Here is a 26,483-nt window from a genome sequence, read left to right on the forward strand (position 1 = left end):
TTTGCCCAGATCAAAGCAGGCACACTGTTCAGACTCAAGTCACAGCATTGTCTCCCTTACCAGCAAGCTACTTCTTCCACTCAACTCTCCAACGCCCAGACACAGGTCTTGCTCTCACTTGGGAGAGATACCCAAAGGGGCCTGGCTCTGTCATTTCCAGAGGCTAACGTGTCTGGAGAAAACGAAATTCCCTAAGGACCAAGATCCCTTCCCAGGGTGGACAGCCAGGCCTGGAGCCCATCTCTATCCAAGAGAGGACCCTGGCCACAGATTCTGCTTTTCTCCTACCCCTCACCCCAGCACCAGTGGGGGCAGTGAGCTGATTTTGTTTTTACCAAGTGCTGCAGATTCACGTCTTGGTGGGGATTTGAGGGGGAAGCACAGAGATATTATGGAGGTCAGGGTGGTGATGTTACGCAGAGTGAGACTGGAGTACACGGCAGGATCCTGAGAGCAACCGGGCTGAAGGGAGAGAGTTGTTCCCAAGCAGATAAAGAACAGTGTGTGCTCTCCTTACACTGCCGATGCCTTTTCACTCACCTTGAATGGTACACCCAGGGTCGCAGTTCTGTGCGGGAGCGCCAAGGCACCTTTGGAGCTATCCACCCCCTTACTCTTTCCTTTGTCACCAGCGGCCTGCATTTGCAAGCAAACAGCTCTTCCTTAACGCCAGTCCACCCTCCCTCACATCAGCTGGAGAAATAAAAGGGAGCCGGGTCTCAGATGGATCACAGGTTCTCTGTCTCCATCACTTCTTCGTGATCAGGCAGGAAGACCCGTCCTACCCATACGTAAGTCCTTTGAGTGATACCAGACCAACTCTGACACAGAAGCCTCTGAATGAGCCCATCAGCCCAACATCTCATCGCTTCCCTGCAGGTGGAAGACGGGGGTGTATTTCTCTCTTTCTCTCGTGTGGATTATGGGACTGAAAAAAAAAAATGCCTTGCTGAGTTCTGAATTGGGATTGGTGGAGAGAAGGGGAATATTAACAAATGACCGCTTTCTCCCACGTTCCCCATTGCCTTTGCTATCAGGCACAAAGTTATCCTTTCCTGAGAGCTGATTCCAAGTCATCTGCTTCAAGTGCGGAAACTGACCCAACTCCTGGGCATCCTTTGGAAATGAGGGTGCCAGGCTCCGAGGGCAGAACTGAGTGCCGACACTCGGGATTTCCCTTCTCCAGGAGGCAGGTTCAAAAGTTATGCTAGCCATCTGTGCCTCCCATGGGATGCCTGAGGTAGGAAGGGGGCAAGAGAATGTATTCTGCCCAGCCCAGGAAATGGCATGAGGGCAGAATGGAGAAAACCTGGTGGCAGGTTAGCCCTCATCTGCTGCAACCCATCCATTCATTTACTTGTGAGTTGCAGGGGGTGGTGGACTGTTGTCCAGGCTAGAGCCACCCCCAGGACACCTGATCGGCAGGCTGAAAATGGAGATTTGGGGGCAGGCTATCCCCAGCAGCTTGGGAGTGTGGGGCCATACACGTTCCATCCTCAGGGTCATCTGTACCAAAGCCACCCTCCCTGCCCCATTTTGTCTGCTCAGTGATGCTCAACACAGCAGCTCTTTGATTCCAGATCCTAGAATTACAAACCGGAAAGAAAAGAGGGCTGGGGAAGTTCCCCCCCATCCTGAAGGCAAATCCAGGCAAATTACCCTTTAAAAAAATCAAAGCAGCAAATGGAACTCAGGCTTCCTTCCAACTACTCAGTCCATTTCTTCAATCACCTTTTGGGGGCCCACTGAGGCCCTACACGAGTATGATGATGGGAGCCACCTGCAGCATCTCCGGTCCCTGGACCCATCGGGGGCTCCTGGCTCATGGATGTGGCTGAGGCCTACATGGGAACCTAACTCAGGGTGAGACACCCTCTCGGGACAGAGACTCTTGTAACCTGACCAAGGCCTTTGGGGCTGGGATAAAGCCACTAAAGGAACTACAGTAATCTCAGGACAGGTGGCAGCTGGGTTTCCCAGTGAAGGGGTCCTCAGGGAGGAGAAGAGGCAGGAAGTGAATCAGGGAAGATGGAATCAAGAACAGGGATGCGGGTGAAAAGAAAGCGAACCACAGTGGGAAACGGCAGGGAATCAGGGCTGGAGAAGAGAGTCAAATACCTACCAACAATCAGGATCTCTCCATGAAACTAAGGATCGCCAGGTCACATCCTTGGGCCTGCCGGGGAACCTGCCGTCAGGCCTCCTTCTGCCTGTGGCCCACACGCTAATTACAACGCGGCCAGTGCCACAAATGAGACTGGTGCCCTGAGACCTCACTCAGCCTGGGAAAGCTTAACATCCCTCCAGCCAACAAGGACACTTAGCCAGGCTCCCACCAGGTGCAAAGAAAACAAAAAACACAAAACCACACACACAAAGAAACAACAACCCAAGCCCTACCCACAATGCCTAGCACTGGCTACAGAGAGGCTTAACAAAACAGTTTATGCATAAACATGACAGATTAGCATTTCCTGGCTGGCATGTTGAGAAGGAGCCAGAGAAAGTAAGTGACATAGTCCATCCCATTAAGGAGCTTCTGATGGGAAACACATATGAAAACCATAGGATGTATCTGCAAAGTGACCCATGAGCACATGAAGAATCATGTGAGGCGTCAACCACATAGCCACAGGCAGGACACTCAGGTAAGGCAGTCTCCTCTGCATCTCTCCTCTGGGTCCCCTGATAACCACACTTGGGACTCAGGCATCTGCTGGCAGAGCACCAAGTACCCACCCTTCTGTGTGTCCTGAGTTCACCCCAAGGCTGGGCCCAAGACTTCCCGAGCTTAGAGGCCCCAGCACACCCCCTCCAGCCTGCCATCAGCCCCCTGGAAAGCTGGACACTGTATCATTTCCATCCTCCTGGGCCTCTCCCCTCCCCCACTGTCCTTAACTCTCCCAGACCCTCTGACATTCTCACCCTCCCCCATGGTTTCAGGTGCCACTTCGGTGGCTCATGACACCTAACCCGGTCTCATTAGCCCAGACCTCTCTCCTAAACTCCAGACTTGATTATATAATCCAAGTGGGTGTCCCATAAACCCTCACTCCGCAGTGACTTCATCTCTCCCCCAAACCTCCTCCTCCAACATGCCCCACTTCAATGAACAGCACCACCCATGTCACCTAAAGTCATCCTGGTGAGCTGATTCCCTCTCCATCTCCACCCACCCACATACTCAGGTGCCAGGTCCTGCTTCAGTTTAGACAATACTGCAGTGTCCTGACCTCCTTCACTCACCATCCACTTGGTCACCAGGTCCCAAAACACAACCACTAAGCTATAATGGAACTATATAATACAATCATTTAGACTAAAAGATGATTTCAGAACACATATACAAAAGAATGCCCAGCCGGTGTGGCTCAGTGGTTGAGCATCGACTTATGAACCAGGAGGTCATGGTTCGATTCCTGGTCAGGGCACAAGCCCAGGTTGCGGGCTTGATCCCCAATACAGGGCATGCAGGAAGCAGTCGATCGATGATTCTCTCTCATCGTTGATTTTTTAAAAATATCTTTATTGATTTTTTACAGAGAAGAAGGGAGAGGGACAGAGAGTTAGAAACATTGATGAGAGAGAAACACCGATCAGCTGCCTTCTGCAAGCTCCCTACTGGGGATCGAGCCTGCAACCAAGGTACATGGCCTTGACTGGAATCAAGCCTGGGACCCTTCAGTCCGCAGGCTGTCGCTCCACCCACTGAGCCAAACCGGTTAGGGCTCATCACTGATGTTTCTATCTCTCTCTTCCTCTCTGAAATCAATAAAAATAAATATTTTTTAAAAAGCATTGAAAGAAAACAGGCAAAGCGTAGTCCCCAAACCCACCTGCAGCCTCTTTGTTTCATATGGAGAAACCAGTGTGCCTCTCTGTACAATGAAATATTGCAATATATTTTCTATTCAAGACTCTGGAGAAAAGATTAATAAATTTACAAGGCTGGGAGGGGAGGGTGGCAAAGTATTTAATAAAAAGCAGTAACAATAAAAAATTCCTTTCTCACACACAGGCAAAACCCTTGCTGAGGGTACAGCAGTAGAGGCTCAGCCAGTGGGTGTGTTCCCCACGCCTTTTTGCACCACGGGGCTGCTTTGTGATCCAGACACCAAATCCCACGAAGCAGAAAAGCACAACGCAAGCCTACTTATTATTTCAAGACAGCGGGGGAAATCTTAAAAGGCAACCAGTTGCAAGCTTCCTCACTAATTGCCGAGAATGGGAGAGGCTGCTGGAATCCACTTTTTCTCATCGGGTCTTTAAAACACAGGAATTAGACACCGTGGTTCGACAACAGCAAAGGATAAAAAAAGAACCGTTGTCTAAAAGCCTACCCCGTGCCATCTGCCTGATCTTCAGCTGGCACGCCGCGCCCTTGCCCAAGTGCCCGGCTGTGTTCTCACCACCCGTTCCAGCAGGATCCCACGGCTCCACGTTCCCCCAGGCACCCAGCCTTTACTCACACTGTTCCCTCTTCCTGGCACGCGTGTTCCACTGTCCATCTGGCAAACACATACTCATTAAGACAAATACAATGTCTGCTCCCTTTACGGAAGATTCCTGGCTGCTGGAAACCCAGAGGCCACTTCCTCCTGTTTGCTCCCCGTCTCCTCACAGAAGTACCTGTAACTCTTCAGCTTACAGATCTGCTTCCCCTACAGACTGCAAAACCCTGTGGGCAGGAACCGTGTCATCTTCATCTTCGTATGCTCAGACCTAGCTCAGTACCTGGTCCGACAGAAGTCTTTCATAAATGTCAACTGAATGAATACATATCTATGCAGTTGGCCCTTGAACAACATGGTTTTGAACTGCATGGATCCACTTACCAGTATACATGGATTTTTTTTCAATACTGTTAATGTATTTTCTCCTCCTTATTTATGATTTTCTCAATAAAATTTTCTTTTCTCTAGCTTACTTTTTTTCTTTTTTAAATATATTTTATTGATTTTCCACAGAGAGGAAGGGAGAGGGATAGAGAGTTAGAAACATCGATCAGAGAGAAACATCGATCAGCTGCCTCCTGCACGCCCCCTACTGGGGATGTGCCCGCAACCAAGGTACATGCCCTTGACCGGAATCGAACCCGGGACCCTTCAGTCCGCAGGCTGACACTCTATCCACCGAGCCAAACCGGTTTCGGCTAGCTTACTTTTTTTCTAAGAATACAGCATATAATACATGTGGTAATCGACTGCTTATGTTATCAGTAAGGCTTCTGGTCAACAGTCGGCTGCTGGTAGCTAAATTTTGGGGGAGTCAAAAATTATACGTGAATTTTCAGTTGGGGAGGGGTCAGCGACCCTAACCCTTGCATTGTTCAAGAGACAACTGTACGGTAATGGTTTCATTGAAACCATTCAAATTATCCTCGTCTCGGTGCCCTAGAATCCTGGGTCCAGGGTAGCACATCCCAGGAGTGCTCAGAGTGTGGACCCATGAACAAAACCGACTGAGTTGAAGGGCACTAATTACTGCTTACACAGATTTAAATGCAGGTGCGTGGGAGGAGGGGAGGGCAGCAATGTTCATACGTGGAAAGACAACTTCTTTGGCTCAGTGGATAGAGCGTCGGCCTGTGGACTAAAGGGTCCCAGGTTCGATTCCAGCCAAGGGCACATGCCCGGGTTGTGGGCTCGATCCCCCCCAGTGGGGGACATGCAGCCAATCGATGGTTCTCTCTCATCATTGATGTTTCTATCTCTCTAGCTCTCTCCCTTCCTCTCTGAAATCAATAAAAATATATATATATATATTTTATAAAAAGAAAGGAAGTCCAGTCAACTCTCTCTCAATCATGTTGATGGAGGAAAACAATGCAGCAAAAAAAAATTCTAACCAGTGGAGAATCTATAGATGAATATTATTAAGCCTTGAGACATGTGTTATTTCTTTGCCGCAAATTTGTCTTCCAGATTCTATTTGGCTCAAGCTACGTGCACATGATAAAGGATGACAGGTTATCTAAAGTAGGGCTTTATGAAGCTTAGCTGTCATGCAGACACCTGGGCAGGACAGGAAGTTCCCTTACCTGACAGTCCCGGGGTGCCTGCCTAGATGGTTCTTGCAGCTCCCCTTCCTGATGATGGTGGAAACGAGGACTAGAGAGAGGCCTTGACCCACGGCTGCCCCAGCCAGGCCAAAGCTGGAATGGGTAGGCACTGGCAGGCTTCCCATTTCTCAGCCCTGCATCGACTCCTGGAAATGGCTTGGCACAGCCACCTACTCTCCTGTGCCCTCAGCGATGGCTGGCACTGACTTAGGCACCCAACTCCAACTCTCTAGGAAGGGCATAATGTGAAAATGGGAAAACTCAGCAGAGATGGGGGAGGCCTGGGAGAGGTGGGACAGAGGTAACCTATCTATCTACTTGGCAGCACGAGAGGGGAAGCCATGAGTAAAGAAAACAGCATGCTCTGGCCTGGGGTGAAAGAAATGAGGCTGGAGAGAGGGGGTTCAGAGCTGGAAGAGGAAGATGGCGCTGCTCTGGGACAGCTTGATCCCAAATTTCCCTCTTCCCCTTTCCCATTCAGCTGTCTTCCTTCTCACCCCCCCCCCCCTTCCCACCAAACACACACACACACACACACACACACACACACACACACACACACACACATACACACACACTACTTAGCACCTGTTTGGAGGAATCACAAGTCACTTCAGCCTCTCCCCCTCTCAAGCCTTGATTGCTTCCCCAAACCAGATGTCCTCTTTCTCTGTCTCCCCATCACCTTGCCTTAGCGTCTGGCCCCTAATTCCATTTCCATTTGTCCGTTCCCAGGCCACCAGCCTGCCCCGCAGGGACACTTCCTGCACTAGGCCCGCCTTCAGGCACCTACCAGGAGCCAGCCACTTAACACTGACCCTTCCCCTCAAGCCCCCAGCGGCTCAACCACCGCCCCCGGCCCGGGAGGCAGCAGCCCCGACATCTTTAACAAACCTCCACGTGCATGTTAGCAGCGGTGACAGAATTCCCTTGTCTCCCTGCTCCCGCCCCCAGAGGCGCCGCCCATTGGCCGCTGGCTTCCTCTGTTCTCGCTGTCATTGGCCGCGCTCCGGAAAACTCCGACCAATAGAGTCCCAGCGCCTGGCTCCCTCCCCCGACCCTGGGCTCCCATTGGCTCCGAGGACTTAGGGTCTCTGGGCATGGCGACTGACACATCTTCCTTCCCGGGGGTAGACTCTGGACCGAGGAACTGGTTCCGAACACGCCGGAACCCGGCGCCGGGCGACGCTGGGTCACGTGGCCGACGGCCCCGTCGCGTGCGTCAACGTGGCGTTCGGGCGACTGGCCGAGTGGCCCCGCCACCTGCGTCACCTGTGCAGCCGTGCAGCCGACATGGATCTGGGGCCGATGCGCAAGAGTTACCGCGGGGACCGAGAGGTGTCGTCGCCGGGCAGGGTCTCCGCAGGGGCGGGGAACAAGGGGTCGCAGATCATCGGAGGAGGGGGGGGGGGGGATGGGAGGAACCCCACGGGGTTTCTGGGGCCACCCAGTGGGACGCGGGGGCTTGAGGCCATCTCCCTAAGAGGAGAGGGTTGCGGGGAAGAGGTTCTGGGGAGGCCGGGACGAAGATGGGGCCCGGAGGCAGCTGTGGTGGGGGGTGAGGCACGGCTGGAGCCTGCCAGGGCCGGAATCCCGCCATTCATTCGCGAGGTGCACCTCCTGGGGCAGTTCCCTTAACCTCTCCGGGCCTCCGTTTCCTCACCGGTGAAGTGACAGTGCCCACCTCGCAGGAAGGTGGCGGACTCAGGTGTCTGCAAAATGCTTAGAACAGGGACACTCAGCCTCTCGGTGTTTGGTTAGCAGAACGTGGGGGAGGCAGACGGACTCACGGGGAGGAGGGAGAACGCTCCTTGCTGCCTTCCTTCCCTCGCTTACCACTTGGAGAAAACGTCCTTTCCTTCCTCCTCCTCCGGAGAGGAACGCAGAGAACTGTTGTTAAACATGCGGTTTTCCACTGACCCTTCGACCTACGGAATGAGGAGTTACAAGGGCAGAGTCCAGATCTGTCTTTTTTTTTTTTTTAAGGCTTTTCAAATGATAGGTCTGACACCCATGACGTGAAGCCCTGATTCATCAACCATCAGTCTCCTTCCTTGTGCCTGTGTCCCCACCTGTAATATGGGGCTAACAGAACCTACTTCCTGGGCACTATTTGTTTTTATCATGAGGATTAAATAAGTTAATCTTTGAAAAGTGCCTAGAATCGTTCTACATACACATCAAGCAATATGTGTGTCCATTAAATGAAATAAAACTCTCCCTCCCCAGGCATTTGAGGAGGCGCAGCTGACCTCTCTGGATCCCCTGAAGCAGTTTGCTGCCTGGTTCGAGGAGGCTGTTCAGTGTCCTGACATAGGGGAAGCCAACGCCATGTGTCTGGCTACCTGCACCAGGTGGGCATAGCCGTGGGCCCTTCTGTGGGCGGGCACAGATGAAGCAGGATGCTGAGGGAGCTCTCAGTTTGATGGATGCCAACTTTATGGTTCTAGCACTTTTACTAAAATGCTGTGTGGCCTCAGGCAAGTTACTTGTCCTCTCTGCGCCTCAGTGCCCTTACCTGTAAACCGAAGATCACACTTCACTCAGTTACATTTCAGGGATGAAATGCAGTGCCTCATTCATCTCTGCCCTTGATGCAACCCCCCATATACCCTTGCCTCCCTTATCTCCCCACCTATCCTATTCCCAGCTGCCCTTTTTTAAAAAAAATATATTTTATTGATTTTTTACAGAGAGGAAGGGAGAAGGATAGAGAGTTAGAAACATCGATGAGAGAGAAACATCGATCAGCTGCCTCCTGCACACCCCCCACTGGGGATGTGCCCACAACCAAGGTACATGCCCTTGACCGGAATCGAACCTGGGACCTTTCAGTCCGCAGGCCGACGCTCTATCCACTGAGCCAAACCGGTTTCGGCCCCAGCTGCCCTTTAAGAGCTATGTCTCCTGGGACCTCTTCATGAAGCTCTTTGTAGACAATGCTTGGCTGTATCATTCTCTTGGTAGTCAACCATTGAGCCATCTCTCATATTAGCCTCTTATCCAATCCAACTCTTGCTGTCCCCCCTCACTCAAATGTAAGGCCTTGAAGGCAGGGCTCTTGTGCTGTGCCCTGGGTGTCCCCCAAAGCCCTGAGCAGAGGGTCTGATATAGCCATGCCTTCTGTGGTCCCTAAGCACCGGCCGGTTGCATTCTTGTTGGTTGCTGCCCTTAGAGCCTTGTTACTTTGCTAGGGCTGCCGTAAGAAAATACACAGACAGGGTGGCTTAAACAACAGAAATGTATTTTCTCACAGTTCTGGAAACTGGAAGTCCAGGATTAAGGTACTGTCGGAGTTGGTTAGGAAAGCCTGTCTTCATGGCTTGCAGATGGCTGCCTTTGTGCCGTGTCCTCACATGGCCTTTCCTTTGTGCATGCAGGGAGAGCAAGTGAGAGATCATTGGTGTTTCTTCCTCTTATAAGGACACCAGTCCTTTTGGATTAGAGTCCCACCCTATGACCTTATTGACTCTTACCTCCCTGAAGGCCCTGTCTCCAAATACTGACATTGGGGGCAAGGGCATCAACATAGGCTTTTAGGGAGACGTAGTTCAGTCCCTAACAGTCCTGGTAATGAAAGAGAATCCACAGACCGCCGTCAGGACAGTGGGGAGGACGCGTCTGGCACGCAGGGGGAAGGCACCAATGTCATACTGGTGTGTGTTTGTTTATTTTCAGGCTAAATGCCCAGGGGCAAGTGGGAATGGGTGGGTGGCCTGAGTGCCCGGACAGTGCAGAGTAAGGGGACACAGCTGTAGGGATGCTCGGACATCCTAAGGGAGGGGCAGCGGCGAGAACATGGAAGTGGGCTCTGACCACGGCGCTCTGCTCTGTCCCAGAGATGGGAAGCCCTCTGCCCGCATGGTGCTGCTGAAGGGCTTTGGCACGGATGGCTTCCGCTTCTTCACTAACTTCGAGAGCCGAAAGGGAAAAGAGCTGGTGAGGGGTCACGGTAAATCCTCCTCGGGGCTGCAGAGGCCAGCCCTTGCCTCATCCGTCACCCCCACCCCAACCCGCTTGCTGTCTGTGCTCAGGGCCACCCTGCCTGGGGGCCTTTGCCCTGGCCGTTGTCCTTGCCGCACAGGCGTGAATGCTCTCTCCAGCCACCCCTGCCTCTGTCATCTGTTTGCCTAAGTCACCCTGTCCCTTCAGTCTCAGCCCCAATGGTAGCCTCTTCAAAAAAGCCTCAACTCCTACACTGTCAGCCGCTCATGCTGTTTGCTGTCATTATAACTAGCAACTTTCCTGCCATTTTTTCAGTTTCTAACTGCGCATGTATATTATTATGTGATTAATGTTTGTGTCCTCTTACATTAATCACATAACCATTATTAATGATTATGTGATTAATGTAAGTGGTAAGCTTTGTGGGGGCAGCGGCTGCATCTGTTGTATCTCTGTTACACCCCCATGACCTCTTCTGGTGTCGAATACAGAGTTGGCACTTCATATGCATGCAGTTCGTAAATCCAAATGAGTCATCCTCCCTGAGTCCCTGCAGCCAAACATACATTTCTGAGAACTTGCAAAATCTGTGGGTTTGAGAAATGGCAAGCGTCAGTTTGGAGTCCAGCTGGCTTAGGTTTCCGACGCAGCTCTGCCACTTGCTGTGTGAACTCGGGCTCGTTACTTAACCTCTCTGAGCCTGTCTACACACCTGTAACAGTCGGCCTACCTTTGAGGGTTTAAATGAGATATTACACTGAGTGCATCTCCCGTGGGCCTGCATGCTGCAGACTTCTGCCTCCCCCCTGCGTGCCAGAGGCGTCCTCCCCGCTGTCCTGACGGCTGTCTGTGGGTTCTCTTTCACTTCCAGGACTCTAATCCCTTTGCTTCCCTTGTCTTCTACTGGGAGCCCCTGAACCGTCAGGTGAGTGAGCGTTCCCGGACAGCCTGGGGCGGGCTACGTTGGGAGGGGCCCGAGTTTATAAATGAGCCCAGTGGAGGTCCCCAGGCCGGGCAAACATCCTGCCTCTCAAATAGCTCTCATACAGTTAGCTGGTCTGGTGGGAGCCAAGAGTGGTGAGGCCCTGGGTAAAGAGAAGACAGAGGGGAATGGGGAGGGCGAGTGGCATTGAACGCCGTGTAGCCATGGCCATCCCTGAGCAGGTGCGTGTGGAGGGCCCTGTGAAGAAGCTGCCAGAGGAGGAGGCCGCGTGCTACTTCCACTCCCGCCCCAAGAGCAGCCAGATTGGGGCTGTGGTCAGTCACCAGAGTTCCGTCATCCCTGATCGGGAGGTGAGTGGGGCTTCCTCTTAGTCCTCCGGGTGGCGAGGGCCTGGGCCAGTGGTCGGCAAACTGCGGCTCGCGAGCCACATGCGGCTCTTTGGCCCCTCGAGTGTGGCTCTTCCACAAAATACCACAGCCTGGGCGAGTCTATGTTGAAGAAGTGGCATTAGAAGAAGTTTAAGTTTAAAACATTTGGCTCTCAAAAGAAATTTCAATCGTTGTACTGTTGATATTTGGCTCTGTTGGCTAATGAGTTTGCCGGCCACTGGCCTGGGCTAATCCCCAGAGCTGTCTCCCAGGGATGCCGGGACCCTCTCTCTCCAGCACAGTGAAAAGGATGTCTTCCCGGGGGATGGGAGTGGGGAAACGGGCCAGTGGGCCTCCTGTCTGTCGGACCCTCCCGCTGGACTGTGTTCCCAGAGGACAGAGGCCACCTGTGCCTTGCTCACCTGTGTCCCCAGCACCTGGCACATGCTCAGTAAGTGGTTATTCAATGCATCATTGACCGGGTCTGGCCCTTCTGTCTCCTTCCCCTGAACAGTATCTGAGAAAGAAAAACGAGGAATTGGAGAAGCTGTACCAGGAACAGGAGGTGCCGAAGCCAAAATACTGGTGAGTGATGCCTCATAGTCGTGTAGAAAGGGACACCAGGACCCTCGTGTTTACTGGAAGCTACCCTCTCTGTGGGGTTACAGATCTACCCCTCCCTGTCACCCTGAGATATAGCAGCTTCCTTCAGGGAGCCGGGGGTGTCGTGGGGAGTGACATGGTTGGAAAAATACACAGCCCCGAAACCTCTGCTTCTCTTCGTAGGGGTGGCTACATCCTGTACCCACAGGTGATGGAATTCTGGCAAGGCCAAACCAACCGCCTGCACGACCGGATCGTTTTTCGGCGGAGCCTCCAGACAGGAGACGCCCCTTTAGGGCCCATGACCCACCGAGGGGAGGAAGACTGGCTCTACGAGAGGCTTGCTCCCTGACTCCCAGGCGGCAGTGCCCACGGGGGCGAGGACCAGGTGCTGAGGGAGGGTGTGGGGTTGGGAGTCAGGCCCGCCCCACTCCTTATATGTAGGCGTCTTCAGAGTTCGTCCTTTGAGTACTCTACTTGGTTGGCTCTCAGTAAGCTCTCTAGTGGAGTGTAATGGTGGCATAGAGAATCACAAATGGACGATAATCTCATCATTATTTTCTTGATTTTGACAATAGTTTACTGGAATGGCTCCCTCTAGAGGTAGCAGCTGCTGTAATTCCCTTTCCTGGTGACACAGAGCGGGTCCCCAGCAGCCCTGGGTTTTTACCACTGTGACTGAGTCATACTGGCCAAAGCCGATTGGTACCAGCATAAGCACCTGAGCCAACCTCACCCATCGGTTTTTCTTGTCAGCTATTCAACATTGGACATGGAGAGACCCAGAGCCTGCTCCCTGGAGCCACGTTGTGAGTGGCAGCCAAGAAGCAACGGCCTCTGGCTGCTGCTCATGCAATTCCCTGAGAGGCCTGGCGCCCTCCTTCCCACGCCCGGGCTGTGCAGTTCCTCCTCCTGCCTCACACACCCACTGTCTCTAAAAAGAAGGTGTTTTTTGGACGTAAACTCGCAGAATAAATTGCTGTTGATTGCAAATAAAAGAACCCTAACTAACTCGTTTATTAACAGATATTCTTAGAGCATTTACCCTGCTGATAGCTGCCTTCCATTATCTGAAGCACAGCAATGTGGGAAAAGATGGAATTTATTCTCTGTAGCTCCAAAGGACCCATAGGTGGATATTACACAGAAATAGATTTCTCTTCGATATGGGGAGAGACTTCAAGAGGGAGGGGGTCGTAAGCATCAGGCAGTGAGTATTCTCTTACCGGAAGTATTCAATCCCAGTCAGGAGTTTTGTAGAAAGGATTCATGTGCTGGTACCTACGGGCCAGGAAGATTTTAATCAAGCTTTATTTTCCATGTTGGTTTATAAACAGTATTTATTTATTTTACTTTCCAGGTATGAGATTAAGTTATTATAGAGATTCCGCCTTTCTGACTACTCACACATCCCCTGCCCTATTCCTCACCTCTCCACATCACTGGTTTTCATCCACATCGGAATTACCGGGGGGAGGGGAGGGCTTTGCAGATCCTGATGATGCCTGGATCCCCCCCTTAGAGATGATTTAACGGGTCTGAGGGCACTGGGAAATTCAAAGGCTCCCCAGGGGACTTTGTGAAGCCAAGATTTGAGCCCCTGGTCTAGATCCCTGTGTGGCCCTCAGGACGGCAGGCAGCATTGGCATCACTTGGGAGCCCACCCCAGACCCACGGAATCCCCTCCTGCGTTTAACAGGACCCCCACCCCACCCCTGGTGACAGTACACCGGCCTCCGCCTCTAACCCTCTGCCTGTCACCCTCACGATTGGATTCTCCCGTAACCCTCGGCCGAGGCCTGTGCTGAACTGTATTTGCTTTCCTCGAGCACAAGTGTGGTGACCAGGGTCAGCCTGGATGAGTGGCCTACAGGCTGTGGAGAGGAGCCAGGCTGGGTAAATGTTTGCTCTGACTCAGCCAGGATGAGAGAAGGGACTATTATTTGTGCACAGCGGCATTGAACTTGCCACTCTGTAAACTGCTTCACTCACTGTATGGGCATGTGCTTCAGCGTCTGTGAGTGACCAACTCCCCCAAGGGCCCCTCTCTTGTTGTTGATCCCCCCTCAAGCCCGAGTGCAGGAAAGCACAATGCTAACCTTTCTGAAGCCCACAGGAGCGGGTGCTGGGGACCCTTCCCTTCCTTGTCCTGTTTCTGGGAGCTGTCTCCCCGGCTTTGAGCCTGGTCTCAGCAGTTCTGTTCTGTCCGGCAATCACTGTGCCAGATCTGTAATAAAAACTATCAGATGTGCGTGATGTTAATGTCCGGTCTGGCCTGGTCTTGTGCCAGATCTGTAATAAAAACTCATCAGATGTGCGTGATGTTAATGTCCGGTCTGGCCTGGTCTTGCCCCCGACCCTAGGGAGGAGGGGAGTTGGGGGATTAAGCAACTCTCCACCCACCTCCATTTTCCTCTCTTGGGGGGTGGGGCATCCAGCAGGGGGCGCCTGCTGCCCGAGGTTGGCCCCTTCTCGGTTGCACAGGCCAGTCCTAGCCTGCCCCGCCTGCCTCCCCCTCCCACCTTGGGTTGAGTCCCAGTGAAACTGTGGTCGATAACCCGTAGCCTCTCCCGGCTCCTGCACATATTTGCACTTTCGGTTCCTCCTCCTCTGGCCTGGTAAAAACTTGCAGCTGCCTGGGCTCTGACTCCCGGGGCAGCCAGATATCCCTTTGGCCGTTGGTAACCACCCCACCTCCTCACCCCCGTCCACTAATACCCAGGTTAGGGGTACGTATGGAGTTTCCCGGGAAGACTCCTGCAGTCATGTTGGGGCCGTGGAGCATGGTCATATGCACAGGGCAGAGGGGTCTGCAGACCCTCCCACCTAAGAGGCGTCATGGTGGCAGTAATTAGGCCACAGGTAGGGTCTGTGGCCCAGGGCCCAGCTTCATCCCCCTCCCCTCGCATCAGGGAACCTCAGGATGGGCTGGAGTGGGAGGTCCCTACAATCTGGGGTCTTGGGGTACACTCAGCCTCAACGCTGGTTGGCTTCCCCCGTTGGTCCCAGAGTCTGCAGCACCCTCAAACTCAAACGGTGCTCACCTCCCAGGATCCCACGGTCCAGGCCTTGCCCTGTCTCACCCCGCCTCTCCTTCAGCAGAAGGTGACCGGTTCCTTTCTTTGTCCCGAGTTTCCCATCCCCTAAGCAGATGCAAATCAGGAACGGAAGGGGCTGTGTGTTTCAGTGGTCACATGCGCAGCCCAGCTCTGGCTTCAGTTCCAGCCGCACCTCTGCGAGGGCATGATCTCGGGTGAGTGACTAAGCTCAGCAACTCACCTGGAAAATGGGGGTAGTTAGTAACAGGCCCTGTCTCAATGGGGGACCAGAGGGTTAAATGGGGAGTACTTGCCACAGGGCCTGTCCCATGTTAATCCTCATCCAAGGATGTTTCTTTGTTTTTTTAATCCTCACCCAAGGATTTTTTCCATTGACTTTCAGACAGGGTGGAAGGGAGGGAGGAGAGGAGAGGAGAGAGAGAGAAACAGCTATTGGGGAGACATATCCATTGGCCGCCTCCCACACGTGCCCTGACCAGGGCCTGGGATCAAACCCACAACCGAGTACATGCACTGGATTGGGAATCGAATTTGAAACCCTTTTGATGTACAGGACAACACGCCAATCAACTTAGCCACCCAGCCAGCGTGGGCCTGGCCCATTTTAAACCCTCTGTAAACATCAGGCATTAACAATGGGCAGGACTGGAGTATGGGGAAACTGCTCCTCCATGGGAGGCTTTATGGACTGAGTTATTGGGGGGCCTTAAAAAGTTCCATCATGAGGAGGGACAGGGGAAGAGTCCTGTTCTCCTCCTGCTCCTGGTCTCCCTCCCTCATCCTCAGAGCGCCCCATGCCCTGGGGGAGGCCACCTGACAAAGGCCCCCTTGTATGGTCTGTTTGTTTTGGTAATAAATTTCCGGAGCAGCTCCTTGGGGTGGGGAGGGGTGGGGTGGCCCGCAGCCTGCGAGGAGCTGGCCTGGAAGCTGCTGGACCACATTGTTGAGTCGCCACCTTGGTCTCTCTCTCCATGTTCCCACCATGAGCTCTGGAGATATGGCCAATTTTTTCCAGTTCCCAGCTCCTGCGGCTTGAGAAAGATCCAGATCTAACAGCCTCAAGAGCAGGCTCTCTCTTCTTCCTTAAATGGAAGCTGTGGGCTGTGGTGAGTTCCTTAATAAGGGAAAAGCGGGGGGGGGGGGGGGGGGGGCAATGTTAATGGAGAACCTACTACAGGACTACTAATGGCCCACTAGTTATTGACCACTCCCTGTGAAATAGGTATCATTATAGGCCCTTTTATAGAAGAGAAAACAGGCTCAGAGGAGGTATGTTTTTTTTAAAAAATTTATTGATTGATTTTTAGAGAGAGAAACATTGATTTGTTGTTCCACTTATTTATGCATTCATTCATTGTGCCTGACTGGGGATGGAACCAGCAGCGTGTTGGGACGATGCTCTCTAATCAACTGAGCTACCCGGCCAGGGTTCAGAGGAGGTGGTTTTTGTGGGTGTTTTTTTTAATGTTCCCCAAATGTCACAGCTGCTGAGGGGTGGGACCAGAATTTGAATCTTGATCCCAAACCAAACCACTGCGACTCTGGGTCAGTCCCCAGAGGTCTGCTTCGTTCTCCTGCAGCCCCTGCTGGCCTCTGTTGACCAGAGGGACTGGCCACTGGGGTGCCCCCAGCTCCTTCCTATGTCCTCTCTACCCCCCAGGGCTAAGGGTGGCTTGAGGGTGAAATCAGTGTCCCAGTCCCTACATCCCGACACCTGGGACCCTGTGTGAAATGTGAGAGGAGCGATTTGAGCACCAGGTTCCACTTAACATGAAGGGAAACAAAGGCCTAAAACACTGTCCTCTCAGTGAATGGAAGACGAGCGTGTAGATTGATTCTCAGCTTTTGCAGCATTGTTTATTACAAAGGGAGAAACCTACAATTATTTTTTTTAAAAAAAATTCAAGGCTCCAGGACTCCTCTCTGGGGCTGATCCATCTTAAATACGGGTGGGGAAGAGCTGGCTGCTGTTAGGTCCTACCAGAGCTCCCCCACCCCCTCCCCTAACTTGGACCCATGGGTCCCTAACCTGGCCTTCTGCGGCACCTCCAGGGAGTGCCAGGGTCCTCCTCCCCCTGCACATCTGGGGGCAAAGTTCCCGGAAGTTTCCCACTTGCGTTAGGAGGTGAGCTCAAGTTCAGCCCACCTCTGGCTCCTGGAAACGACCCCCCATCACATGTCTTCTGGAAAACGCACTCTCAGGATTGGTCCAGGGAACAGTCACGGGTAGAGACAGTAGAGGGAGCAGCAAGTCAAACTCACCCTTGACCCCGTGCCCTGGGCGGAAGTGAAGTCCATCAGGCTCCCCCTCTCTGTTCCGTGTCCGCCTCCCTGCCCGCCCTGACACGGCCTCAAGGAGGGCTGTCCTTCCGGGGTGGCATTTGTCATCCTTGGACCGAAGTGCCTTTATTTGTGGTGGGGGGCGGTGGGAGGACCCTGGCATCTCCCAGACTTCCCAGAAAGCCGGGGCACATCAATACGAACCTAAAACCAGACATTTCCTGCCAGCAGGCATCAGCTGCCCCCAGGGCTTCCGCTGTGGCCATGGAGGCCAGCGTGGCCAGCTCCTTGCTCAGATCCAGCTGACAGCAGGGAGCCAGCAGGGAGGTGCTAGCATCCTCCTCGGCCCCCTTCACTGTCCTTGGCCCTCCCTGTCGTCAAAGAGGTTGGGGTTCTCCGCCAGGGTGGCCCGCACTTTCTTCTTCTCCTTGAAGCGGCCGGAATTGGAGACCTTGACGTGCTTGCCCTTTGTGTTCTTGTCCACAATCTTCTCCAGGCGCGTGTTAAAGTCACTGCCGGCACCCCCGCCCTCGGGCCCCGGGGGCTCCGCGCTGCCCTCCGTCTGGGCATAGGTGTCCGGGATCTCGTACAGCACCTTGGGGGCGGATTTCTTTTTCCGGAGGAAGGTCAGCTTCCACCAGCCCACTTCGGTCATGGTGCTCCCTGAGCGGAGCAGAGCTTCTGCAGGAGAGAGGACGGGGTCAGTGGGGAGAAGGCCGGGGGGTGCCTTGGAGCAGCCCCCTCTAGACTCCTAACCACATTTTATTTATTATTTATTTATTTTATTCTTTCTTTATTTTTGTTATTGTTCATCCTCATCCAAGGATCTTTTTCTGTTGATATTTAGAAAGAGTGGAAGGGAGGGGAAGAGAGAGAAACATCGAAGTGAGAGAGACACATCAATTGGTCGCCTCCCTCACATGCCCCGACCAGGGCCTGGAATGAGTCTGCAATCAATGTATGTGCCCGTGACCAAAATAGAACCCAGGACCCTTTAGTCCGTGGGCTGATGCTCTATCCACTTCTATCCACTGAGCTAAACCCATTAGGGCTAGTATTATTTTTAATCCTCACCTGAGGACATGCTGAGAGAGAGAGAGAGAGAGAGAAACTTCGATCAGTTGCCTTTCGTATGTGTCTCAACCAGGGATGGAACCCGCAACCCAGGTCTTCGTCCTGACCGAGAATCGAATGGGCAACTTTCGATGCGCAGGGCAACGCTCAACCACCTGAGCCCCTCCAGCCAGGCTATGTCAGTGGCCCAGGCCTAACGGCATGAGAGGTGGGGCCGAATGACCCTCGGACTCAGGTAAGTGATGCAGTGCATTTGGAGAGAAGAGAGCGGGTCTGGGGAAGAGGCAGCCAAATACACGTCGACGGGAAAGCCCTCTGAGCCCAGTGGAGGTGACAGTGGGGGAGACACGCGCCATCGCCAGGCAGCATCGAGCTGCCAGGTCCCTTGGGGCTGCAGGAAGGTGACCAGCTCGCCCGAGTCACACAGCATCCAGGCCGTGGACACCCTTTGGGCAGATGGTCAACTGGTATCAGACAGACAGGAACACCCTGGGCATCTTGCTTGGAATTCATTAATTAATAAATCCATTCATTCAAATTTAAATAGGATGTGTGATGTTTGGAGTAATTTGGACTTCCCACTGGTGATGAGCAGGGGGAGGAACCTCAGGCTGGGCGTGGGAAGTCCTGGGACTATTCCAGGTGCGTGACCCCTGGCAAGTTGCTTCTCTGGACCTCAGTGGCCTCATCCTTCCCTCCCAGCCCTCATATTCAGCTCTGATGTTGATGCCCGCCCACAGAGAGAGACACGCTTTGCAAAATACAACTTACGATTACGGCCCCCTTTCCCCACGCAGCTTCCACAAGGACGGGTTTGAAGGGGAGTGAGAATCTGGAAGGAGGTTTGGCGGGGCCAAGAGGTACATGTGACATACGGTTATCACGGGTTGGACTCTCCATAGGAAACCCAAGAGATGGGCTGTGGGGGCTAAAGTCCAGGCTTCTCCACTGACAAGCGACGTGCCCGGGAGGAGACCTCACCATTTACCGATCGCCACAAAGGTGCGTCTGAGCCGGTGGAGATTTGGGAGGTAAAGTTGCCCGGACATCACTGACAGGTGGGCATGCAGACCAGGGGGTTGAGATCAGAGAAAGAGCAGGCAGAGTGATGAGCAGTCAGACAGGCATCTCTGTTTCGGGAGAGGCTGGTAGTCTGGCCTCAAGACCCCTGAGTGTGACTGGGAAAGGTCCTGGGGAGGAGGGGCAGCAGCCACCACACCCCAGAAAGCTGGACGGTCAGTCAGCCCGGGCACAGGCAAATGTGTCACCTCTTTCTAAAAACGGATGGTCTCGCCTGGCCGGCGTGGCTCAGTGGTTGAGCCTCAACCTATGAACCAGGAGGTCACGGTTCGATTCGATTCCCAGTCAGGGCATATGCCTGGGTTTCGGGCTTGATCCCCAGTGTGGGACGTGCAGGAGTCAGCCAATCAATGATTCTCTCTCATCATTGATCTCTCTCTCTCTCTCCTTTCATCTCTGAAATCAATAAAAATATATTTTAAAAAATAAAAATAAAAACTGATGGTCTTAACTACCTTTTCTAAAAAGACCAGAAAGAAATATGACAAATGACGAGTAGTGGTTTCCTTTATGTAGAAGGAATATGGGATGCTCTCTCCCCTCCACTTTTCTAAGTTCCAGATCTGCCATAATGAGTATGGAGTCTGTTCTGTTGGAGGAGAAACACATCAAATTCAGAAAAAACGAAGGCAGGGTGCTGGCCTAGGCTGGGAGTGGGTGGGTTGAGTGCCTCCCTCCATCGGCCCCCTTGCTGTTGTCCCCTGTCCCCCTACATGCCCATCCCCCTGCCCAGAGCATGCCCCCAACCGATTCCTCCCACGGCTTTGTCCAGAAAGCAGACTCCACGTTGCCAGCCCTGTCCCTCTAGTCAGCTCATGCAGCAAGAGACCCCAGGGTGGATCTTGTGCAGCTCCCACTTAGGAAGTGAGGGAGGGGCGAGAGTGGCCAGATAAGTACTTTCCGGGCACCCTGGAGAGGCGAGGGCACCCGGGGGACAGCCCGGGAGGTTTGCTTTGGCAGCTTGCCCCACCTGGGCCCAGCACGGCCTTGCACAGATCTCGGTGTTCCGGGATGGTGTCTGGAAGGAGCTGCGAGAAGGGCAGGGAAGGAGGGACAGGACGCTTGCTCCCTTGCTCGGCCTGTGGGTGCCTGAGTTGCCACCTGGTCTGGGGCAAGTCCCATGGCCCCACCAGGGCTGCCAAGGAACTTGGGCAGTGGAGGATCCACCTCCCGAACCAACAGTAATAACCAGACCGCCTAGCCTGGAGGAAGTGGCTTTTTTATGTGCCAGTTAAAATACACCCGCTGTAATGGGTGTTTCAAGTTAGCATCCACAGGGAGGGCCCGATCACAAGGACCTTGTCAGGAAACCAGAGTCGGGAATGGCCCTTGGACCCTGCCCTGCAGCCTCCACCATGGCACCTCGGTGCCCGGCCTCCTGGCTTACACTCTGGTCTCTCTAGGAGACTGTTTGCCAGGCCTTGCTGTCCCCCTGCTTAGGGCACGCGAGCACAAGTAAGCAGGTGTTTGCCCCTTTAAGCAAGCCTGACCTATGGGAATCTGGATTTGCAGAACAGCTAAATTAGGCCTTTGTTTTGCAGAATAACCCAGCTAGCTATAAGATTCTGGTAAACAGTGAGTTACCCCAAGAGAGTGTAAAATCTGACTTGCTTAGAAAAAGAAAAAAGGAAGTGTTATCCCAACTTCCCAGCTACCCAAAGTAGCCAAGACTCACCCCAGAGGGTCGCAGGGGGCTGGGGGCGGGGAATGAATTGGGATTTTGAGCTCGGTCCGCAGTCTGTTCATGGCCAAGCGGAGGGCTGGCCCTCGCCCCGGGGCCTACCATCCATGAGAGGATAGAAACCTGCCCCTGAGGAGGCCGCTACACCTCCGCTGTTTGCACAGCTCGGGGCCCAGCCTCGAGGACCTCCCGGGCCAGCCCGCCACCCCGTGCCTGTAACAGCCACCACCGTGCCCGCACGTGGGCACCCGGGATAGGCCCCACCGCCCCAGCCGAGTTTGCCCAGGCGAGGTAGAGCCCCTTCTTAGCTGGGCCAAGTTAACCACTGACTGGGGCAAGGTGGAGGGCTGGAGGGGGCTGGAGGGAGCAAGTCGGCTTCTGCGTTGTCAGACGAAACCCAGAGCCCCAGCCCTCAGCTTTCTGGGGGGCCCCGTGGGACTTCTCCACTCTGGATAAGTCTGGGGTACCCTAGTCAGGAACAGGAGGAGGTTCCTACCAGACAGCCAGAAACACCCTCCAGGCTGGGGGTAGGCGCTGGTGGGCTCCAGCTCCAGCTCAACAAGAGTTAACCGAGAGCTGCTCTGGAGAGAAACTCTCCCACCAGGAGTTCCAGGCTGGAGGCCTGGATGGGCTCCAAGAAGCCAACGGGACGGGACGAGCCCTGGATTCTGCCTGCTCACCCAGGAGGAGGTGGGAGCCCGTATGCCAGGGTCTCCCTCGCAGCTGGACTGGTCAGCCACTGAGGCAGATCGGGGCCCTGACTACACCGCGGTTCCCGCCGCCCCCCTCTGCCTGTACCTGTAGTCCTGGCTGCAGCGGGGCCGAGGTGAGCCCCTCCCTAGAGAAGGAGCTGAGTGCAGGCGCTGCCCGGAGGGGAGCCTGGGGGAGCTGGGGGTGCCGCCAGGGTGCTGCGCCAGGCACGGCTCGGCCAGGGGAGCTGGGTGGGAGCAGCTGTGCGGCAGGTGCAGGAGAAACAGGTGCAGGAGCGGGCTACCTGCTCCCGGTGCCTCCAGGAGTCAAGGTGAACCTGAAACCCAGCCCCTCCCGGCTAAGTAAACAGAAGCAGAGGCCTGCTCGGCCTGATGAATATTCATGAGCCCGGAAACCCAATCCCCGGGGTCCTCCAGGGACCGCCTCGCCCGCCCGGAGGAGGAAATCCCCAGGGAAGCCTGGGGTCGGGGGCCGGGGGAGCCCCTCTCCTCAGTCTCCCCACTCTCCAGCGCCTGGTTGCTGGCCGCCTGTAGCCAAGGTCACCCCCGCCCGGTTCATGCCCCAAGGAGGTTCAGACCCCTTTCCGGCCACAACCAAGCCTGGACCTTGCCCCGGGCACAACGGGGAAAGGGTTAAGGGCCGCCGTCCCCGCTGGCTGAGAAGGACGGGGTGCACCCGGCTCCTTTGAACTCCGGAGTCGAAACCAGTCCCTGGTTAAACTGGTTGGCAGACCGGTTCGCAGGCTGCCCGCTCCGCCCCAAGTTCAGTGCCGCACAGGCCGGCGCTGGGTGGGCGCTGCGGCTCCTGTGCCTGAAGGGCCCCCCTCAAGCTCTCCCCGCGCTGGAGTGGGCAGGGGGCCCCGGTGCCTCCAGACTCACTACAACCGCAGATCGCCTCCCCCCTTCTCCCTAACTTAGAGTGGGCTCTGGGGCCTTGAAACCACAGACACCAGCCCGCGTGTGCGGGAAGGGCGGTCATTTTTCTGCATCCGGCACCGTACTGTCATTAGACTCTCGGAGAGAACGGGGATGGCTCCCCCCACCAGGTACCACTTCGCTCAGCTTCCCCCAGGCCAGCTGCCCCTCCCATGGACCTTGCTGGGTATTACAAAGCGCGCAAGACCCGGGGCCGGCTCTCAGGGAAGGAGGTGGGGAGGGGCTCTGGGGAGGTGGGGAGAGAGGAAAAGGCGAGAAGGCAGCGTGTGCACATTTGGTGACGTCCTCGCTGGTCCCCTCACTGGTCTAAGTCACAGCTCCTCTGGCAAATCAGTCGGGCCGCGTGCAGCCCTCAGCCCGGGCTGCTGTTACAGGTGTGCACAGGGGGAGGGGTGGGGGGGAGAGTTCTCTGTAGCCACCCTCAGGCGGGGTTTGTGTTTGCCTTCTCCCTCCCGGCTGTAAGGTGAGTGTCCCGCAGCTTCCTGTCCCAGTGCTGGCCAGCTCAGGTGCTCAGTCCAACTGTCCGCTCCCTTCCTCCAGGGGCTGCGTGTACGCACACAACTAACGGTCCCTTCCCCTGGCTCGCCCCCCCCCCCCCCCCCGCCCCGCCGCCCCGCGCTGTATTTTAAATCCTAACCAACCAACTCTCCAAGCTGCCCCACTGGCGCCTACTCTGCTTTTGCTTCGTTCAGTTCCTCACGGCCCGGTGAACGCATCCCCTCCATCCCAAACAGCCGTCCCTAAGCCTCAGCCGGACAGTCCTGGGCCACAGGCGCCCGCCTGGCCTGGTCCTCCTCCGATGGCATCTCTGCAGCCTCCTCTCCCAACCGTCCGCCCCGAACGTGCACACCAGGCCCTTTCCCGGCCCCCTTCCCGGGTGCAGAGCTGCCTGGAGGGTGAGATTAGGAACGCAGGCTGTGCTCTTGGCCAGGAATGGCCTCCCCACCCCCCGTGTAAACCAAGACAAACTCCTGTTCATCCCTCAAGACCCACACTAACGATTTGCCTCCTCCCTCACCAAGAAGCTTCTTTTTCCGAAAGAGTTTGTTAAAATGCTTCTATTTCACACGATGTGTACGGTGATTGATTGTACAACCGAAATGAGAAACAGGAACGTTCTTAATGAGAAATTCTCAATGTGGCGCGTGGTCTTTGTCCTACTCTTCCTGGGATAGGTGAGTGTGAGAGAAAACTGGTTTATTTCTTTTTTTAAAATATGTTTTTTAAAATATGTTTTATTGATTTCAGAGAGGAAGGAAGAGGGAGAGAGAGATAGAAACATCAATGATGAGAGAGAATCATTGGTTGGCTGCCTCCTGCACGCCCCCCACTGGGAATCGAGCCTGCAACCCGGGCATGTGCTCTTGACTGGAATTGAACCTGGGACCTTTCGGTCCACAGGCCAATGCTCTATCCGCTGAGCCAAACCGGCCAGGGCTTTAAATGTTTTTTACTGATTTCAGAGAGAGGAAGGGAGGAGAGAAACATCAATGAGAGATGAACATCCATCGGCTGCCTTCTGCTCTGAGGTGGGCGGTGGGGTTACCATTGGGGGGCTTTCCCCCGCTTGGTGGGAGGACTCCCTCAGGGAGACCACGGGACTGTGTTCCAGGCACTGTCCCAAACGCTCTGCCTGTGTGGACTCTTTTTTTTCTTTTTCTTTTTGTTAATCCTCACCCGAGGGTATTTTTTCCATTGATTTTTAGAGCGAGTGGAAGGGACAGAGGGACGGGGAGAGAGAAACACCATTGTGAGAGAGACACATAGGTTGGTTTCCTCCCGCACGCACCCCGACCAAGGCCGGGGATGGAACCTGCAACCTTGACCGGGAATCGAGCCTACGACCCTCCAGGGTGCAGGCCGACACTCTAACCACTGAGCACGCTGGCCAGGGCCTGTGTGGACGCAATCCCGACGGTCACCCGGGGTGGATCCTCTAAGCGGGTGCGCCAACCTGCATTCCCGCGTGCCACTTTCCCATCGCCCTCTGAGGATGGAACAGAGTCTCCCTGGGAGCCAGCCACTGCGCTGAACCCACCTGGCTGGCACCTTGATTTCAGTCTCCTGGCCTGTAGAACCAGGGAAACATACACTGAGTGGCCAGATTATTATGATCTCTGAACGCATAATAATCTGGCCACTCAGTGTATATCCTATATAATAAAAGGCTAATATGCAAATTGTCCCCTCTACCAGGAGTTCGACCAGCAGGCAGGCTGGCCAACCGCCCATGTCCCCTCCCCCTGGCCAGGGTGGCCGGACCCCGCCCATGCACGAATTCATGCACTGGGCCTCTAATAATATATATATATATATGCACACACACACACTGAGTGGCCATATTATTATTATTATTATTTTTAAATATATTTTATTGATTTTTCACAGAGAGGAAGGGAGAGGAAGAGGGATAGTCAGAAACATTGATGAGAGAGAAACACTGACTCAGCTGCCTCCTGCACACTCCCCACTGGGGATGTGCCCGCAACCAAGGTACATGCCCTTGACCGGAATCGAACCCGGGACCCCTCAGTCCGCAGGTCGACGCTCTATCCACTGAGCCAAACCGGTTTCGGCATGAGTGGCCATATTATTATGCGTTCAGAGATCATAATAATGTGGCCACTCAGTGTGTATTTCTGATGTTTCCAGGCACCCGTTCTGGGACCCTTTGCTCCAGCAGCCCTGGCTCACCACAAACCTCGTTTCCCGTGGAGCCGAGCATCCTGTCAGACATACGCTGGCCTGTGGGTTTCCTGTCCTCTGAAAGCATCCTTCCTCAGCGTGGAAGAGCCCCCCTCCCCACCTGACTGTCATCCTTCTGGGGTGCACCGACCGATGGGTTCCTGGGCCCCGACACAAGTGCACGGGGTCTGCTGCCCACTGGCGGGGACCCTGGTCTGCAGGCGCCAAGCCCAGCCCTTGGCCGCGGGCCTGAGGGCTCTGCATGGTCTCCCCTGGCCCATCTCTCCCACCGCCCGAGCTTCCCCTCTCCCCATAAACGTCCCCGCCCCGGGACCAGCGTCCTCAGGAACAGCCTGGTCTCTTTCCTGCGCTTTACCCAGTGGCTCCTCTCCCCTCTGCTCTCCATTCAGCCGCCGTCCTCCCATCCTGCAAGGCCCAGCTCCAGGCCTTCTCCTCCCAGAGCTGCCCGGACGGCTTTCTGTGCCCACCCCGTGCCGGTCCCCACGTTGAGATGGCCCTCTTCCTCTCTGCGCCCTTCGCCCTCTGCGCAGACTGGGCTCCTGACCTGTGATGCATGAGCACACTGCTCGGCGCGGGGAGTGCTTCATGGGGGTTAGCCCGTCACGCTGCCACGCTGTTTGAGGGCGGGGACTCTGTTTCCGTGTTCCGGTTGGAAAATCGTTCTTGGCAAACAGAGGGTCCCTAACATCGTGTACATGGGAAGGGGGGCTGGCGGGACGGGGTTTAGGGTGCAGCCAGCGGCCCCAGAGCGCGACCCGGCTGATGAGTTAAGTCATGGCCTGTGCTTACCTCGGAAGCCAACCAGCCCTGACCTCGATTTCCTCCCTCTGGTTCCGGGCGGTTCAGGGGGCTGGACTACGAGTCCTGAGCTGCAGAGAGAGGGAGAGGGGACAGGCTGGGGCACACACTCCGCCCCCAGACCTGTGACCCGGTCCCCATCATCACTAACTGTCTTCGTGCACATCCGCACCTTCTCTTAGTCCTTCCTTTACCCCCGCCGCCAGGCCCCTCACGGTCAATGCCAGCTGTCAGGCCGG

General features: G+C 54.7%; 2 protein-coding genes and 1 long non-coding RNA gene across 4 annotated transcripts; 1 reads left to right on the forward strand and 2 right to left on the reverse strand.

Moving 5' to 3' along the window:
• The first annotated feature begins 6,995 nt into the window (after positions 1–6,995).
• Positions 6,996–13,153, forward strand: PNPO (pyridoxamine 5'-phosphate oxidase). Of its 2 annotated transcripts, XM_079797650.1 has the most exons (8): positions 6,998–7,399; positions 8,291–8,415; positions 9,901–10,000; positions 10,878–10,931; positions 11,171–11,299; positions 11,832–11,902; positions 12,104–12,308; positions 12,677–13,153. In XM_079797650.1, the coding sequence occupies exons 1-7, from the start codon at positions 7,355–7,357 to the stop codon at positions 12,270–12,272; spliced, it is 693 nt and encodes a 230-aa protein (XP_079653776.1). In that variant the 5' UTR covers positions 6,998–7,354; the 3' UTR covers positions 12,273–12,308; positions 12,677–13,153. The 2 variants fall into 2 exon arrangements, with proteins under 2 accessions (XP_079653775.1, XP_079653776.1); XM_079797649.1 differs by having other exon boundaries at positions 6,996–7,399; positions 12,104–13,153.
• Positions 8,431–15,049, reverse strand: LOC307114833. The gene is made up of 4 exons (XR_013815044.1): positions 14,965–15,049; positions 13,147–14,159; positions 11,740–11,834; positions 8,431–9,628 (listed from the first exon to the last, which is right to left on the reverse strand). It is a non-coding gene; the product is annotated as an uncharacterized lncRNA (long non-coding RNA).
• A 1,113-nt stretch (positions 15,050–16,162) lies between these two features.
• On the reverse strand, positions 16,163–22,106 carry PRR15L (proline rich 15 like). The gene is made up of 2 exons (XM_079797651.1): positions 21,893–22,106; positions 16,163–17,940 (listed from the first exon to the last, which is right to left on the reverse strand). The coding sequence occupies exon 2, from the start codon at positions 17,912–17,914 to the stop codon at positions 17,612–17,614; it is 303 nt and encodes a 100-aa protein (XP_079653777.1). The 5' UTR covers positions 17,915–17,940; positions 21,893–22,106; the 3' UTR covers positions 16,163–17,611.
• Positions 22,107–26,483: the final 4,377 nt, after the last annotated feature.

The sequence above is a fragment of the Cnephaeus nilssonii genome, assembly GCF_951640355.1.
Source record: "Cnephaeus nilssonii genome assembly, chromosome: 19".
NCBI classification, from domain to species: Eukaryota; Metazoa; Chordata; class Mammalia; order Chiroptera; family Vespertilionidae; genus Cnephaeus; species Cnephaeus nilssonii.